The sequence below is a fragment of the Rattus norvegicus genome, chromosome 18 (assembly GCF_021556685.1).
Source record: "Rattus norvegicus strain SHRSP/BbbUtx chromosome 18, alternate assembly SHRSP_T2T, whole genome shotgun sequence".
Taxonomy (NCBI): Eukaryota; Metazoa; Chordata; class Mammalia; order Rodentia; family Muridae; genus Rattus; species Rattus norvegicus.
Window position 1 is genome coordinate 16,863,772 of NC_141551.1, and position 15,684 is coordinate 16,879,455.

At 38.9% G+C, this 15,684-nt stretch overlaps 1 protein-coding gene across 9 annotated transcripts in view; it reads left to right on the forward strand.

Moving 5' to 3' along the window:
- The window catches only part of Kiaa1328 (KIAA1328 homolog), a 294,734-nt gene that overhangs the window by 156,116 nt on the left and 122,934 nt on the right, over positions 1 to 15,684 (forward strand). For 7 of the 9 annotated variants that reach the window (XR_015642431.1, NM_001437308.1, XM_087593274.1 and 4 more), the window contains 1 exon segment: positions 1,150 to 1,233. Coding sequence is in view for 6 of the 7 variants with exons in the window: in NM_001437308.1 (NP_001424237.1) it covers positions 1,150 to 1,233 (84 nt within the window). In the remaining variant the exon portion in view is untranslated. 9 annotated transcript variants of the gene reach the window in all.

The following is a 15,684-nucleotide window of genomic DNA, read 5'->3' on the forward strand; positions in this document are numbered from 1 at the left end:
TCAGGGCAACAATTAAGCCTGACAGGAACCTGGAAGGCAGAAACCAGAACAGAAGCCATAGTGAAACTCTGCTTACTCTCTTTCTCCTCATGGTTTTGGTCAGCCTCCTTTCTTAAAGCACCCAGGATCACCAGCACAGAGTAACACTGCCCATAGGGAGCTGGACCCTTCCACATCAATCATTAAGAAAGTGCCCACAGGCCAGTTGGTACCATCATTTTCTCAGTGGAGGTTTCTGTTTCCCAGATGACTCTAGTTTATGTCAAACTGACAAAAGAAATTAACCAGGACACCCAGTTTATTTATGTCTATGGCCTAAGAAAATATATTGCTCATTAATCTCCTAGCTTTGTGAAGTGTCAGTATGAGTTGGTTTACCTCATAAGTCTATGTTTTATAGGTTCAACACTACTTGAGAGTTATAAGAGTCTTCATTTAGACCATGGTGACTTGAAAGGCTCATACTTGAAGTAATTCCTCAAAGGCCTGCATGTAGAAAGCTTGGTCACAAGTGCAGTGTACAGAGATGTAGTTTAAGGAATGTGATTGAATCATGAGGTCACTGGTATAATCAAGTAATTGAGTCAATGGAATAATCCACTAATCCATCAATGAGTTGATGTTTTCCATTAAAACTCATTTGATAAGTCATCATTCGTGGCATTATTGTGACATGTAAAAACTGCAAGGCAGACCTCTGGAGGAATAGCTCACCCATGTGTGCTTTTGATAGGTATTTCCTGCCACTCTGCTTCCATGCTGGCCTGAGGTAAGTAGCACTCCTTTGCCATAGTCCTTTGCCTTATCTCATGCCCACCAAAATAGAGCCAACCTACCATAAACTGAAGCCTCAGAAGCCAGGAGTCAAAGAAATCCTTCCTCCATTAGTTTACTCAGGTGCTTTGTGACAGTAATGAAAATTGTGATAGTTAATGTTGACTGGTGACTTGACAGGATCCAGAAACACATAAGACAAACCTCCAGGCATGCCTGGGTCAGGTTCCATGGTCATGGTTCCCAGAGCTTGGGTCCCAGATTACATAAAGAGGGGAAGAAGAGCTGAAGCCCAGCCTTCAGCTGGTTTCCAAGGATTAGTATTCAGCCTATCAGGTGCCTCAGGATTAGAAATTCTTAAATTTATTTTTACAGGTTAAGAACTCAAGCTGTGTTTAGATCTCGAGAACTGGTTGCTGATAAAGACTTTCCTAAACCTGGAAGTGACTCTGGACCAAGGTAAACCTGAGGGTGGGAGAAGACAAAAGTACTAAGGACATACATATTAGAATGTGTTTGATAATAACTTACAGTGTTTTGTTTATCATTAAATTTTTTAACTGTTGATAATGGTGATATTTTTGAGGCGAGGTCTCATTTGTCTCAGGCTGACCTTGAACTCACTATATGACCAAGATTGGCCTTGGTGCCCTGTTTCTCCTGCCTCTTCCATGAGGACACAGGTCATGTAGGACCCAATCAGCCCTACATCCAGGAGGTCCCACTCACGAAAATATGGAGATGGAGATCAATGCAATAAGCAAAAGGTTTAATAAACCAGTACACTGGGGTGACCCTGTAATCAGGACAGAGGCGAAGAACAAAGGCCTTTATACTTTTTCAGGGTAATTCAGGTTACAGCATGAGTTGGTTATTTCTCATTGGTGGGGCCTATTACCTTTTTTTTTTTTTTTTTTTTTTTTTTTTTTGGAGCTGAGGACCGAACCCAGGGCCTTGGGCTTGCTAGGCAAACGCTCTACCACTGAACTAAATCCCCAACCCCGTCTATTTATTACCTTTTGAATTCATTGATGGCCGCCTATTGTCCTTTGAATTCTTTGGAGGCCCTTGGTGGGGAAATATCTTTGGCTTGCAGAGGGGGTGGTGAAGGACTCCTGCTGAGGGCGGTAGCTCATTTCCTGGAACAGGGTGTTATCCTGGATTCCACCTGGTGTTTGCCTAAGGCAGCCTTTGTCCTTAAGTTTGACTCTTACAGACATGCATGTGAACATACCCAGCTCTTATTTCTGTCTTTGACCACCTAAAACTGCAGAAATACATTCACATTATACAATTTTGAAAAAATTGAAAAGAATAAAAATCATTCACAATCCTACCTCTTGGAGACAATCTCTAAGCCCTTTTTTCTTTTTCTTCATAATTATTGTGTGTTCTGTAGTGAGTAATAAAGATTATGCTTATATAAAATTTTATTTACTCACTATTTTCTAGTATCATTTAATACTTTGTAAAACTGTGTTAGTTTAATAAGCAAATATTTATTGTATAGCTACTGTATGCCCCAATATTTGTTAACCTGTTTTACATTTACTGCCATTTTAAAATTGGTACAATTTGATTACTAATCTTTTTGTGATTCATTCTCTGTGAAAAGAATTTGGACCTTGTCTTTCTGTGAATTATCATAAACATCGGTGGTACTGTACATTAGCTAGACTTTTAAACACCTATTTTATACTGAATAAACAGTATAATCCTGCAGTTGGAAAACTTTCTTCAGTCGAAGGAAATGTATTTCTTCCAGGTCTCTTTTTGTATGGTCTCTTCCTGCAACTTGAATTGAAATTCAGATTCTGACTTTCTTGGAATCATCTTTTATTTCCTTTTTTTCTCTTCTTCTATTTTACTATTCCTCTTTCCCTCCTAGTTTCTAAGACACTTTCTGAGTTTTATCTATCAGTACTTCTGTTGAATTTTATTATTGCTATAATTTTTAATGCTAAAGAATCACTATTTCTTCAAATGTGCCTTTAAAAAATATTCACTCATTCTTGGTTTATACGTGTCATATTTCTCATAACTCTGAAGATATTTATAGTAGGCTTTGAAGCTGCTTCTGTTCCTGGTACATTATTCTGTTTTCAACAAGTTCAAGTTTGTTTTGTCCACAAATGTCTAGTAAACCAGTGTTATTTGTAAGCAAAAGCTTAGAAAACAGCTATTAAAAGCTTTTGATGTGTATCAGCAAGGTTTGTCAACTCATGGGTTCCCTGTGGTTAGGCAGAAGCTATGGGGACTCCTACCCATTTCTGCCCTTAAGTCTTTTCTCTAGGGTAGTCAGTTCTGAGGATAAATTTATGGCTTGCTGGAGAAATTGGATGGGAGCATATTATGAGCTAGGCTGCTGTTAGTCAAATTTTTATTACTATAACAAAATATATTTTGAAACTTAAATGGATGAAAAGATTCTTTTTATTTCAGAGATTCCAGTCTAGTGGGTTGGCTCTATTGTTTCTGGGTCTGTGTTAAATCAGAATATTGCCGAAAACACTTGGTAGACCAAAGTTGTTTACTTCTTGGTAGCTAGGAAGCAGAGAAAGAAAGGGACTGAAGTTCCAATATCTCCTTCACAAGTGTATCTTCAATGCTGTACTCTTTGTTCATCTCCTAAAGGTACTAAGGTACTGCCACCAACAAGAAATCCCTCAGGAGAACATTTAAGGTCCAAAGCTTACCAGCGGGCCTGTGAAGGAAGAAAGGCGTTAGCATTACTGCGCAGCTTTCGCCTGCTGCCTCTTCAGCCTGTACAGCTTTCTACCCACAACAGGATTTTAGACACCCAACTATAGAGTCATTCTTATGTATACCTGTATACATGTTCATGGGTGTGCGTGCATGTAGAAGCCGCAGGATAACCTTGTGCATCATTTTTATTAATTCTTTGAGGTTTTCATGTAATGCATTCAACCCTCCCATCCTCCCCGCTATCTCCTTCCAGACCCTCTTCCCTCTTCCCTTGATTTTTTAAACAGCACATCTCTGTGAAGACAAGCAGACTGACCAGTGAGCCTCAGTGATGTACCTACCTATCTCTGCCTCCCCAGTGCCCGATTTAGAAGCATGTGGAACTGTGCCTATGGGGAAGCTGCCTTTATTTGCTTGTTTGTCTATGCCTTTTGATTTTTCCACCTTTTCCACCTCTCTGGAGGTGAATCTCCAGTCTTCAACGCTAGATGGAAACAGAGAGTCAAGGGCAGCTTTCTCTGTCGCTGGATTCCTGCCTGCCCTAAACCTTTCAGGAGTTGTCTGGCAGGGTTCAGCCTGCCTTCTTCCACACTCATAGCAGGTTTTTTGTCTAATTGAATTTAACTCATATATCCGCTTTTCAGACTTGTGAACTTTGGGACCTCATTTACCTACTGTCGTATTTGTACAGGTTGAAAGGCTGTGCATTCTCATTCAAACTGTTCTCTCAGAGAAGCGTCAGAAAGGGACAGAGTTATGTTTTCAATCAGGCGAGGAAATTAGCTTTCTAATGTTGATCTGAATAATTAAGCATCACTTGGCAACTTAATAAATGGAAAGAGAATCTTATTGTAATTGGCAGTTTCCCAATATTCAAATGAGATGAGCATTTGTTTATATTCATTAGCACTTTGTATTTACTTTTTATGTGGGGCATTACTGTTGTTAGTCACTATGTAATAACTTTTTATTACTTTCTTTGGAGGAGGGGTCTCTCTGTGCAGCCTTGGCTGACCTGAAGAAATTTAACTATGCAGACAAGGCTGACCAGAAACTCACAGAAGTTAGCCTGCCTATGCCTCCCAAGTGTTGACATTAAGGGTGGTGTATGCCACAATGCCCAGCATTCTTAATTACTTTTTGACTTTAAAATGTATATGTATAATATTTTCATAGGCATTATATATAATATTATATATATATATATATACTTTATTGCTTACCTGTATCATTTAAAAATTTTTTTAAATGCTAGCAAGTCTAAACAAGAAAATAAAAGATACCTGGAGTCATATCACCTAAACGTAACCTTATATAATTTTTACCTCTGATAAATCAATGTGCTTTATATATTAATATATATTTTGTTTCATAACTTATCAAAAATTCAAATCAAAATCTTCAAATATTTTAACTTTCATTAAAATTTTAAAATACCTTTTTATCTTACAAATAGTAAAACACACACTTATAAAAAATAAAATAGGCATATCAAGAAAATACCAGTCTTTTTTAGTTTTATGTCTGAACCCCTATCCTGATTGTTTCGGTTGAGTCAATCACTGGTACCTTGATATGTACCGTCCTAAGCCTTTCTATATGCTTATAGACACAAGCATATGTACACATTTCAGTCAATCTGAACACATTGGATCCCCCCACAGAGTACTTATTATCACGTTTTAGATATACAACTATAGTAAGCAGCATAATTCTCCCCATTAGCTACTAGTGAAATGGCCTTGTTCATAAAGGTGCTTGCTGCCAAGACTGATGAAGTGAGGTCCACCCCAGGGACTCTGTGAAGTAGAAGGAAAGAACTAACCTACGAAAGTGGTCTTCTGACCACACACGCACTGTGGCATGCACATCCTTTCTAAATGAATATGCATGCATGCATACATGCATATATACATACATAGTACATACATGCAACAATACTTTTAATTTTTAAAAGTAATTAAAAATACAATGAAAGTATTTTTTAAAGAATGATGCTCCCCAAAATGTGTTCATGCTCATGAACTGGAATCTTTTAATGTGTTGCTTCACCTGGCAAAGAGGTTTGCAGGTATGATTAAAGGATCGAACCTGACACGGGAAACGTACTCTGAATTCTCTTAATGGGCACAGTCTAATTATTGGTGTCTCTCAAAGTGGAAAACCTTTATGTGCTGGTTCAGACACAGAATATAAAAAGGAGATGAGAGATTATATATGAAAGTGACTTAACCTGCCATTGCTGGCTTCAAGCCATGTGATACAAGTAGAAGAATAAGAAGAGACCTTTTCTGACAGCCATTAGTGAAATAGCACCCACAGTGAGCAAGGAAACAGCCATGCTAACACTGGTGCATTATTAGGGTGAGACTCTGCCAGACTTCTGACTCTTAAAATTATAAAGGGGTAGATTCATTTTATTTATTCCAATTACTTTGTGGTAAAGTTTTGAAGAATGAATAGACTACTACTACTACAAATTCTAATTTATTATTTATTATAGTACGTAATAGTTCATGATATATCGGCAGCTTACCTAGTAAGTTTCTAGCACCAAACTTTCCGGTTATTTCATGTCCTTTAGTACTGCACACAGTAATAGGCAAGCATGATGAAACATGCATCCTTGTGTTCTGTTAATTTGCTTTTCTTTTACTGGAAATATATTTCTTTTTATACATTATATTCTGACTACCATTTCCCTTCCCACAACTCCTCCCAGTTCCTCCCAATACCTCTCTACCTACCCTTCCACAGCCTCTCTGTCTCCTGTTAGAAAGCAGGTATAATAATAATAATAATAATAATAATAATAATAATAATAATAAATTAAAAACAAATCAGAATATGACCAAAACAAACAAACAAGAAAAATAAAAGCACAAAAAAATATAAATGCAGGGACACACATGTTTGCACACTTGGGAATCCTATAAAATCCAAACTGGAAGCTATGATATATATTCTTTAAATAAAAAAAAAGAAAGAAAAGAAACATGTAAAGTAGAAATAAAAACAAAACATAACATAACAAGAATCGGCCTTACTTATTATTAAGACAAAGAAGCTCCAGGAGTGCTAAGGAGCCGTTTTGTATTGGCCACCCACTGCCAGCGTGGTTTGCTTTCCCAGTGAGACTCCCTAGGAGAAAAGCAAAGCTTTTGTATGCAGGTGGCTGCCAGTTAGAGATGGCTTCTGGATTAGAGATGGGAGCATGTCCACTTCTCCTTTCAGCTCCAGGGAGGGCCCTGATCTGGTACAGACCCATGCAGGCCCCTAACATGCAGCCACAATTTCTGTGAGTTCATGTATGCCAGCTCTCTTGTGTCTTGAAGGCCTTTTGATCCCCTGTAGTCCTCAATTCCCTCCAGCTCTTACACTCTTTCTGCCTTCTCTTCCACAGAGTTCTCTGAGCTCTAAGGAGGGTTTTGCCGGTGGCATCCGGCATAGAGCTGACTGTTCCAAAGGAAGGTCCCTCATTCTTTGGAAACTGTCTGGCTGTGGGTCTTTGTTTTTGTTCCCATCTGCTGCAGGAAAGGAGGAAATTTCTCTGATGGTGACTGATGAAGGAGCAGAATGTCATTAAGAATCTTTATCACTACATCCCTTTACCACAATGGTAGTATTTAGATCTCGCATTTGTCCCTGACCTATGTCATTTCAGGTTCTCGTCTAATCTAGCAGTATCAGGGATGGGTGCCGTCTCATGAATGAGCCTTAAATCAGATATTGGTTAGTTACACAGATAGGAAGGGATGAAGTCAAAGTTTCTTTACTTGTGGGTATACGTGAGTGACCTTATTAATTCCACCAGGAAACTATTATAGCAGATACGGACTGGGAAAGGAATCAGGAAACAACACAAGAAGCTCAAATCAGTGTAGCAGTGTGCACGAGGCCAGACAATATCTGATTGGACTTAAGGCCCACTGCCTGAGACGTAACCCCTCCCTGACAGTGCTAGGGTACTCAAGAGCCTGGGACTGAATAGGCCAAGGGCCTATGGAAACCTGAATACTGCTGTTCTGATTTAAAAAATGTAGCATGCTCATGGATCCGTAGGATTAACGTAACAAAACGGCCATCCTACCAAAACCAAACTTACAGATTCAGTATTCTAGTGTTTTTTTTTAACAGATAAATTCCTTTACAATGAAGTTGTTGTGCCAGAGTTATTTTTACAAGATACTTTGAAAAATTTATTATTGCAAATTATACTTGAAAATTTGAAATGTTTTGAACTGAAATGTGCCCCCAGAGACTTGTGCTTTGATCCCTTTTCCCAGCACCTTTTGGCAGGCTTTAAGAAGTGGGCCCACGTGTCAGCAATAGGTAACCAAGAGGTGGATCTTTGAAGGTTATGTGTGGCCTCTGGTTCCTGTAGTGCTGTGTGAGTCCTGGCCTGCTGTCAGGTACAATGACAATGTCAAGAGAAAGTAAAACTTTCTCCTGCATTCATTCTGACATCCATGAACCTGAAAATATTAGCAAAAGTAAACCTTTCTCTCGTGAGTTGCTTCTGTCAGATATTGCAGCCATTGCTGATACAACCTTGCTAATTCTTTCCTGAAAGTTTGTAGCTATTCAAATTCCCATGTTTGATTTCTGAAATTTGACATGCCCGGTGATCAGCTGCATCTATGGAGCTATGACAGTTTGTGCCGCAGTGAGGATAGAGACAAGGTCTAAGCAGGGTTTCCAGAACTTAGAATGTATATGCTCTATGACTGTAAGTTGGGTATATATACCCTTTTCCCAGAAAACTATTTCCTAGTATGCCTATGATGATGAAAGTATAGACTTAAAGTATTAATATACGAATTAGAAATAGCTTTGGTAACTGCTTTGACAGTGTAATAGTCATTAGGAAGCCAAAAATTCTCACTCAATAGCTCTCAAATTTTTAAATATAAAATGAAATTTAAAAATAAAAAGGCAGTAAGTCGGTCCCCAGCTCCGAAAAAAAGAAAAAGAAAAAAAAAAAGGCAGTAAGTTCTCCTAGGTTCACTTGGTGATGGAAGTGGTTTTTGCCTCCCTTTGTCCAGACAGCGGAGAGCTGGGTCAGTGGACATTGTTGTACTGTTTGCACAGCCTGTGTGTGACATTAGAGCTAGAACGCCTGCTGCTTTAAGAAGACAGAACCATGAACCATTGTGACAATGACCGTCTTTCTACCTCGAAAGCTCTTTGACATTAATAAAAGAACTCCCTAGATAGAATTTAATTGTAAGCTTTATTTTGTTTATTTGGAAATTTAAATTATCTGAGTATTAAAAGTACTCTGTGTATTTAAAATATCAAACTGACTCAAGTGAGGCATTAAGAATTTGGAAGTAAAATAAATGAGATAATGAGAAAGTTAAAAAACATATTTTTTTATAATTAACAGCTCATTTTGAGTTAATTATATACAATTACCAAAATCTAATTGCAATTTATTTTCTATTATCTGTGGGAAGAATTACAGACAAGGGAGCTTCCATCGCTGCCTTCCTGCATAAACGCTATAGACTGAAAATAAATAATATGCAAGGCCTTAATGACAATGAGATCAAATCATAGGGCACAGCTGAGCCAAGCCCTTGGAAGGCAATTACCACAGAAAGATGGGACTGACTTAACTCACCAGTGTCTGTGACTGTACACAGGCTGTTTTTATTATTTAATCCCTGGATGTTTGTTTATTGACTGAACAAAGAAGACTTTATAAAGTAGATGTTTCTAATTAAGTAGTCTCGTAACTTTCTCACCATTCTTGCACCTTCATAGAATGCTAAGCTCTTTATTAACCGAACTTTATTATCTACTATATTCAACCAAACGCTTTATTAAATACCTATTTAAAAACTAAGTAGGGGCTGGGAATGTAGCTCAGACCATTGTCCTGGCGTACTGGGATCTGGGCCGGATTCCATCAGCTAATGAATAAATGTCTCTGCTGGTTCTAGCAGAAGTGTAGGGAACTCTTACCTTCAGGACTCTGAGGAGGACGAGGACTCAGTGATGGATCGATGAGAGCAAGGGATGATAATCCGCTACATGTCTTCCTAGTTTCAATTCTCTCCTTGAGGGACAGCCTTTCTGTCTGCTTTGGTGGTGGATAGTTGAATAAAATGTTTTCAGTGCTGAAAGTGTAAAATTCAAGGCAAAGCATCGCAGTTTCTGTTCTGAGTGCTGATGCCTACTCTATCCAACGTCAGTAAGTTGTATAGACCTTGGGGCTCATTACTTTGTCTGTGTGATATTTTATTTATTTGCAGGATTTTTTTAATAAAATAGTTTCTTAAAAATAAAAGAACTTCTAAAATTATTAGTTCTAATTAAGTTTTATAATAGTGTACATGTATGTATATTTATAACATATTGAGAGTGTAAGGGCTATGTAAGAAGCATTGAGCTCTTTGCTTTTCTCTGCTCTCTTGCTCTCTTCCCCTCTGTCCCTTTTCTCCCCATTCCCCTCCCCCCTTCCCTCCACATACTCATGGTCATGGTCGGCCTTTACTTCTCCCCTCTTCTACTCTTCTTCTCTCATTAAATTTCTCCACGTGGGGAAAAAAAAAGAAGCATTGAAAATAAAAGATACATATCTATAAAGAGAATTTGAGCTAAATCCTGAGAGATAAAATAGAAATTGAAAATCCAGAAATAGGGACCTCCTCTCCCTCCTCTGCTAGGGAGAACTGGAGAGACTCTTAGGTTGAGGAAGAAATTGACATTGTGTGTGAAGACCTCGGCAGGAGCGTTTCTCTGTAACTCCAGGATTAAACTAAAGAATAAACTAGTCCATGAGGTTAGATTAGAAGAAGTTTTGATGTCAGCTCCCAGTTTTGGAACCTGGGTGATCAGTAAAAGGATGACTAACTTGATTCTGAAGATCACTCGTATAAGAACGGGTGCTGCTTTTGCTCTTTTTATCAATTAGCTTCAGCTTTAAAGATAATGCCTTGAGTGAGAGTGTCCTGCCTGTTCACAAGGGTCTCTTCCATAGTTAGCACTTGGACTGTTAAGCAGGGGGTTTCTCAGGCTAAGCTCGCTATAAATAGATGACTAGGAAATGGACTAGATCCCTTACAAAACACCAAAGTTAGAGACTTCAATCTGAAGCCATGGGTGTTAGAGCTACACTTTTTATAAGTGCAGGTGTTAATCTGTGGGGAAAAGGGAGGGAAATGTAAGCTCAGCCTTAGGAAACAGTTGCCTGTGAGAACCTCAAGGAGGAAGGAGGTGTGTGTGACAGAGGTTGCACACTGACAGACACCGTGGAGACCCCCTGCCTGGCACCTCTCTCTTCTCTCTTCTTCCGTCCTTCTACCCTTCCTTACAATTTTCTTTTCTTTCCTTTGTTTTCTTTTTTTTTCATATACCTATTTGCCATTTGTAATGTCTTTTGAAAAATGTCTGCTTAGGTATAATTCCCATTTTTACTATCGGGCTACCTGGAATTTTCTGTTGGTTTCTTAGTTCTTTATAATTTGCTATATTGATGCCTTTGAGATATATACATTACAAATACTCTCTTTTTACTTTATATAGTGTCCCTTTACCCTTATGTTTCTTTCCTTTACTGCACAGATGGTTTTTAGTTTGTCCTGTCTCTGGTTTTTTATTTTAGGTACACATAGGATGTGTCAAAAAAACAAAAAACAAAAAACAAAACAGTGCCTATAACCTTGTCTGTCCTAAGAGTTTACCCTATTGAAGGAGCTGAAGAGGCTTTCAACTCCATAGGAAGAACAACAATATCAACCAACCAGAACCCCCAGAGCTCCCAGGGACTAAACCAGCAACCAAAGAGTACACGGGGAATACCCATGGCTCCAGCTTGAGATGGAGCATAGGATGGCCGTATCTGACATCACTGGGAGGGAAGCCCCTTGGTCACATGGGTAGGCTAATGCTAGGGCGCTGGGGCAGGAGTGGGTGGGCGGTTAGAGGGATACCTTCATAGAAGCAAGAAGACGGAGAAAGGGTTAGGGAGGCTTGTGGAAGGGAAACTGAGAAGGGAGATAACATTTTAAATATAAATAAATAAAATAACCAATAAAAATTAAATAAATAGATGGGTTTACCCTATGTTCCTACTAGCAGTTTTCATTATTGCAAATCTTATATTTAGGTTTCAACCTATTTGAGACGGAGCTAATAAGCATTGGGGATCTGGTTTGTTCTTTTATGTGTGATGCCATTTATTGATAAAAATGTCTTTTCTCCAGTGTGCTTTCTTATCACCTTACTCAAAAATCAGTTAACTATAAATATGTGGACTTATTTGTGGGCACAGACTTCTGTTTCTTTGGTGTCTGTGCCTGTTTTCATTGTTGAGCATCTTCATATGTATGACATTAAAAAAGTTGACTTCACAGAACCTCTGAGTAGAATGATGGTTACAGATGCTGGAGAGAGTGCCTCAGGGGCCTGTTGCCCATCTCTCAAATTGTTTTGAATTGTAACAAGTTCTTTTTCTTCAGTATTGTTCTAGGACCACATTACAATTTTCAAATATTCTTTACCTTTTTAATAACTGTACAATCATCAGTTAAACACTGAATCGCCATTGTCTGGAAATTTCACTACATAACATATCCGTGAAAACACTCATAGCTCTGTTTTGTCATGGCAACTGAAAAGAGGAGGCACTGAAGTTGTCCAGCTGATACATGAAAACTCAAATGTTATATGTTCACACAGTGGAACACAGGGCATTGGAAAGGAGCAAGATCCTGTTGTATAGTATAATGTGCATGGACCTAAAGCATGGTTACTATGATTCCATTTACACAAAATGTCCTGAAGAACAAGTCCATAGATGGAAGTTGTAAATCAGCGATGATCCGTTTGGGGAGAGGAAATGTGGAATAACTGCACATCAATGTGAAGTTTCTTTGGGGTGTGCAGAAATGATGTAACCTTAGGTAGTGATGGTTATTGTACTGCTCTGAACCATCACTTCAAGCAACTAAACTCTGAAATTTTAAAATGTGTCACGTTTTGGTATTGTTCAAAATTCTAAATGAATTAAATGTCACTGAGAACTGAAGAAGCGGGGCAAAGCTTTGCTTTAGAATACATAAATCTCTCCTCGCTGCCCCCCACCACCTGGCAAGATTGTCCTGCACACGCACACCTATTTGCACTGTTTAGCAATGGCTTTTTAATGAATTTTCTAAGATAACTGTTTGCAGTTCCTCTATATACCATAAGCATGATACCATAAACAGGAACGGATACTCTCCAATAGGGTTTGTGATATTGATTATATAGTTACTGGGAATTTAATATTTAAAATCTTGTGTAACCAGCAATTGAAATTATAAATTCATGGTAAGCGTAGTACTCATCTTTATGGGAAGGAGCAAGGAGAAGGCCAGCATGGTCTGGTGCCTGTCCTGGTCATCCCTAGGCCTATGTATCTCTAGGTCTATGTATCTCTAGGCCTATGTATCTCTAGGCCTATGTATCTCTAGGTCTATGTATCTCTAGGTCTATGTATCTCTAGGTCTATGTATCTCTAGGTCTATGTATCTCTAGGTCTATGTATCTCTAGGTCTATGTATCTCTAGGTCTATGTATCTCTAGGCCTATGTATCTCTAGGCCTATGTATCTCTAGGCCTATGTATCTCTAGGCCTATGTATCTCTAGGCCTATGTATCTCTAGGTCTATGTATCTCTAGGCCTATGTATCTCTAGGTCTATGTATCTCTAGGTCTATGTATCTCTAGGTCTATGTATCTCTAGGCCTATGTATCTCTAGGCCTATGTATCTCTAGGTCTATGTATCTCTAGGTCTATGTATCTCTAGGCCTATGTATCTCTAGGCCTATGTATCTCTAGGCCTATGTATCTCCTTCAGCAGAACTGCCTTCCTGTGCTTCAGATGGGGACACCTTCCTTCACCCTTGCCTAACACTGGCCTTCAAAGGATGGCTACTACCCTGAAGGGAAAGGCCACCGGAGGCCCTTCCCAGCCACAGTGTCTACATGATTTATTGTTACTTTTCAGATAGAAGACACTCAAATAGGAAAAGAAAGCCTCCTGCCCAACCCACCTCAAGTCACTGCCTATGCTTAGAATCTGTATCTTCATGTGACATATCGTCATCTCTTGGCTCTAGATGCTTTTTAATCAGTTCCGTCCTCTTAGTACATTACAGGACATGGTATCACAGTTAGTTACTGGGCTATTTCCTTACGTGGTAACTCACAGATTTTTCAAGATGGTGGATGTTTTAGCTTCATAGCCTTTCCCAGGGCCTTACATTTGCTCATATGATTACAGAGTATGAGGATAAATCAGAGATGTTTCCTAAAAATACTGTAGCTATGACTAGTTAAATACAAGCAGTAGTAATAAATTATGTAAACATTTACAACTTACCAATGTGCATGAATGAATGAATAGCAGTGGTTCTATGCTCTAAGTATGTACATAAATACTTTTCAAAAATAATTTTCCTCCAAGCTGACAGCATTAATGGGATTGGGAAATTGAAAGTTTCATTGCTACTTCAGCCTTTTGCACACCTCATCCTAGCACTTATTATGGGTGAGGACTTGGTTTCTTTTTAAATAATAACTCTGTGACCTGCTGAAATCTGAAAGGTATAAGTTCTTGTCACAATAAGGAGCAGAGGTGGCATCCTGGACCTTTATCACTTTATCACTCAGGAGCTTTCAAAAGGCAATGGATTTGAGCTTGGCAGCACCTCACAGGTGTCACTACCTACAGCTGGCTTTGCAGGCACCAGAGTCTGGGGACTACAGATCCTTTTCTGGTATGGTCTACTGTATTGTGGGTCAACTGATAAAATGTGTACAGTTACATTTTCCTATGAAGGAATCTATAAATATATTGTGCTGTTATTATTTATACAACTTAAATATTTACTCATTAGATGCTTTGCGTTAAGAGGACAGTATAAGCACTAAGCAAAATAGATGGAAGCCAAAAATCATGTTACAAACAACCATCCCATTAGCACATAAGACATTCATGTGCCTCCTAATGTGTACAGGGAGCAAGGGTAAGAGCAGTGATTAGTAAGTCAATTTATTTATTCTTGTTTTCAGAAGTCTCCAGAGTTCCCTGTGAAAGTGCAGAATTTTTTAGTGCCATAAAAGATTTTAATTTTAATTAGCAGTATCTTCAGTTTGCTTTTTGTAACTGCCCTGGGATAGTTAAAAATATAATTTTTAGATTCTGAACGTTCATATAAACACATAACGCACAAGTAAAAGAACAGTAAATGCACCCATTCTGTCTTTTAAAGGGGTATTATTTATGGAAGCATCTATGGAAGCACTCTGTGGATACCTAGGAGAAGCGAAGAGATGTTAGACACAGAGCTGCCAAACTAATGACCTTGTTGCTAAGCGTGGGTAAAGTACTTGAGAATCAAGCATCTCCCTCAGCCTGGGGTGCGTTGCACTAGCTGGGCGCATGCTGTCTCAGAGCTCACTACGCATGTGCAGTGCTTCATGTTTTATAATCCTGCAGAGAAGTTTTTACACTGAGCTCGTGTGCTCTCCCTATTGCCCCTGTGGTAAAGATTGCTTTTCTTCTGCACTGCTCTGTTGTTTGCCATTTTCTACTTTAGTATACATTGTGTGCAAGCCTTAACTGCTTAACCTTGAATCCGATGCTTGCCCTATCTGATGAACAGACGCTCTATTGGTGTCATGCTCACCAGAGAAACAGAATCAGAGAAAATATATATTGTGAGACATGTTGTAAAGTTTGCTTACCTGGCTGGTGGTGGCCTGGTAAGTCTGAACTCCGTGATGCAGGATATCAGGGAGGGACTGGAACTGGGAAACAAGAGAAAGCCGCCAACTTCAGAAGACATTTCTTCTTTTTCAGGAAAGTTCTGCCTCCACTTTTCAGCTTTTGAAGAATGGGAATTAGTCCCTTCCAACTTACCTAGTATTTCACATCTTTAATTATATTTGTAGCTTACCTTGATCAACAAAAACAACTACTCTCAGGGTTTGATTTCATTGACTGAGGATTTGGCCTGGTCATTCTGACACATGGAAAACACCATAGCCTGTGCCTTGTGAAGTTGCCACACGTACCGTTAAACCATAGTTAACCTTTAAATATAGTGAAGTGAACATTTCTCCTCCTTATCCAGTTACCCTGCAACCACTGAATTCATGCAGACCTCTTCCCAAGAGAGTACAATGGGAATATTTACTCCCTCTTT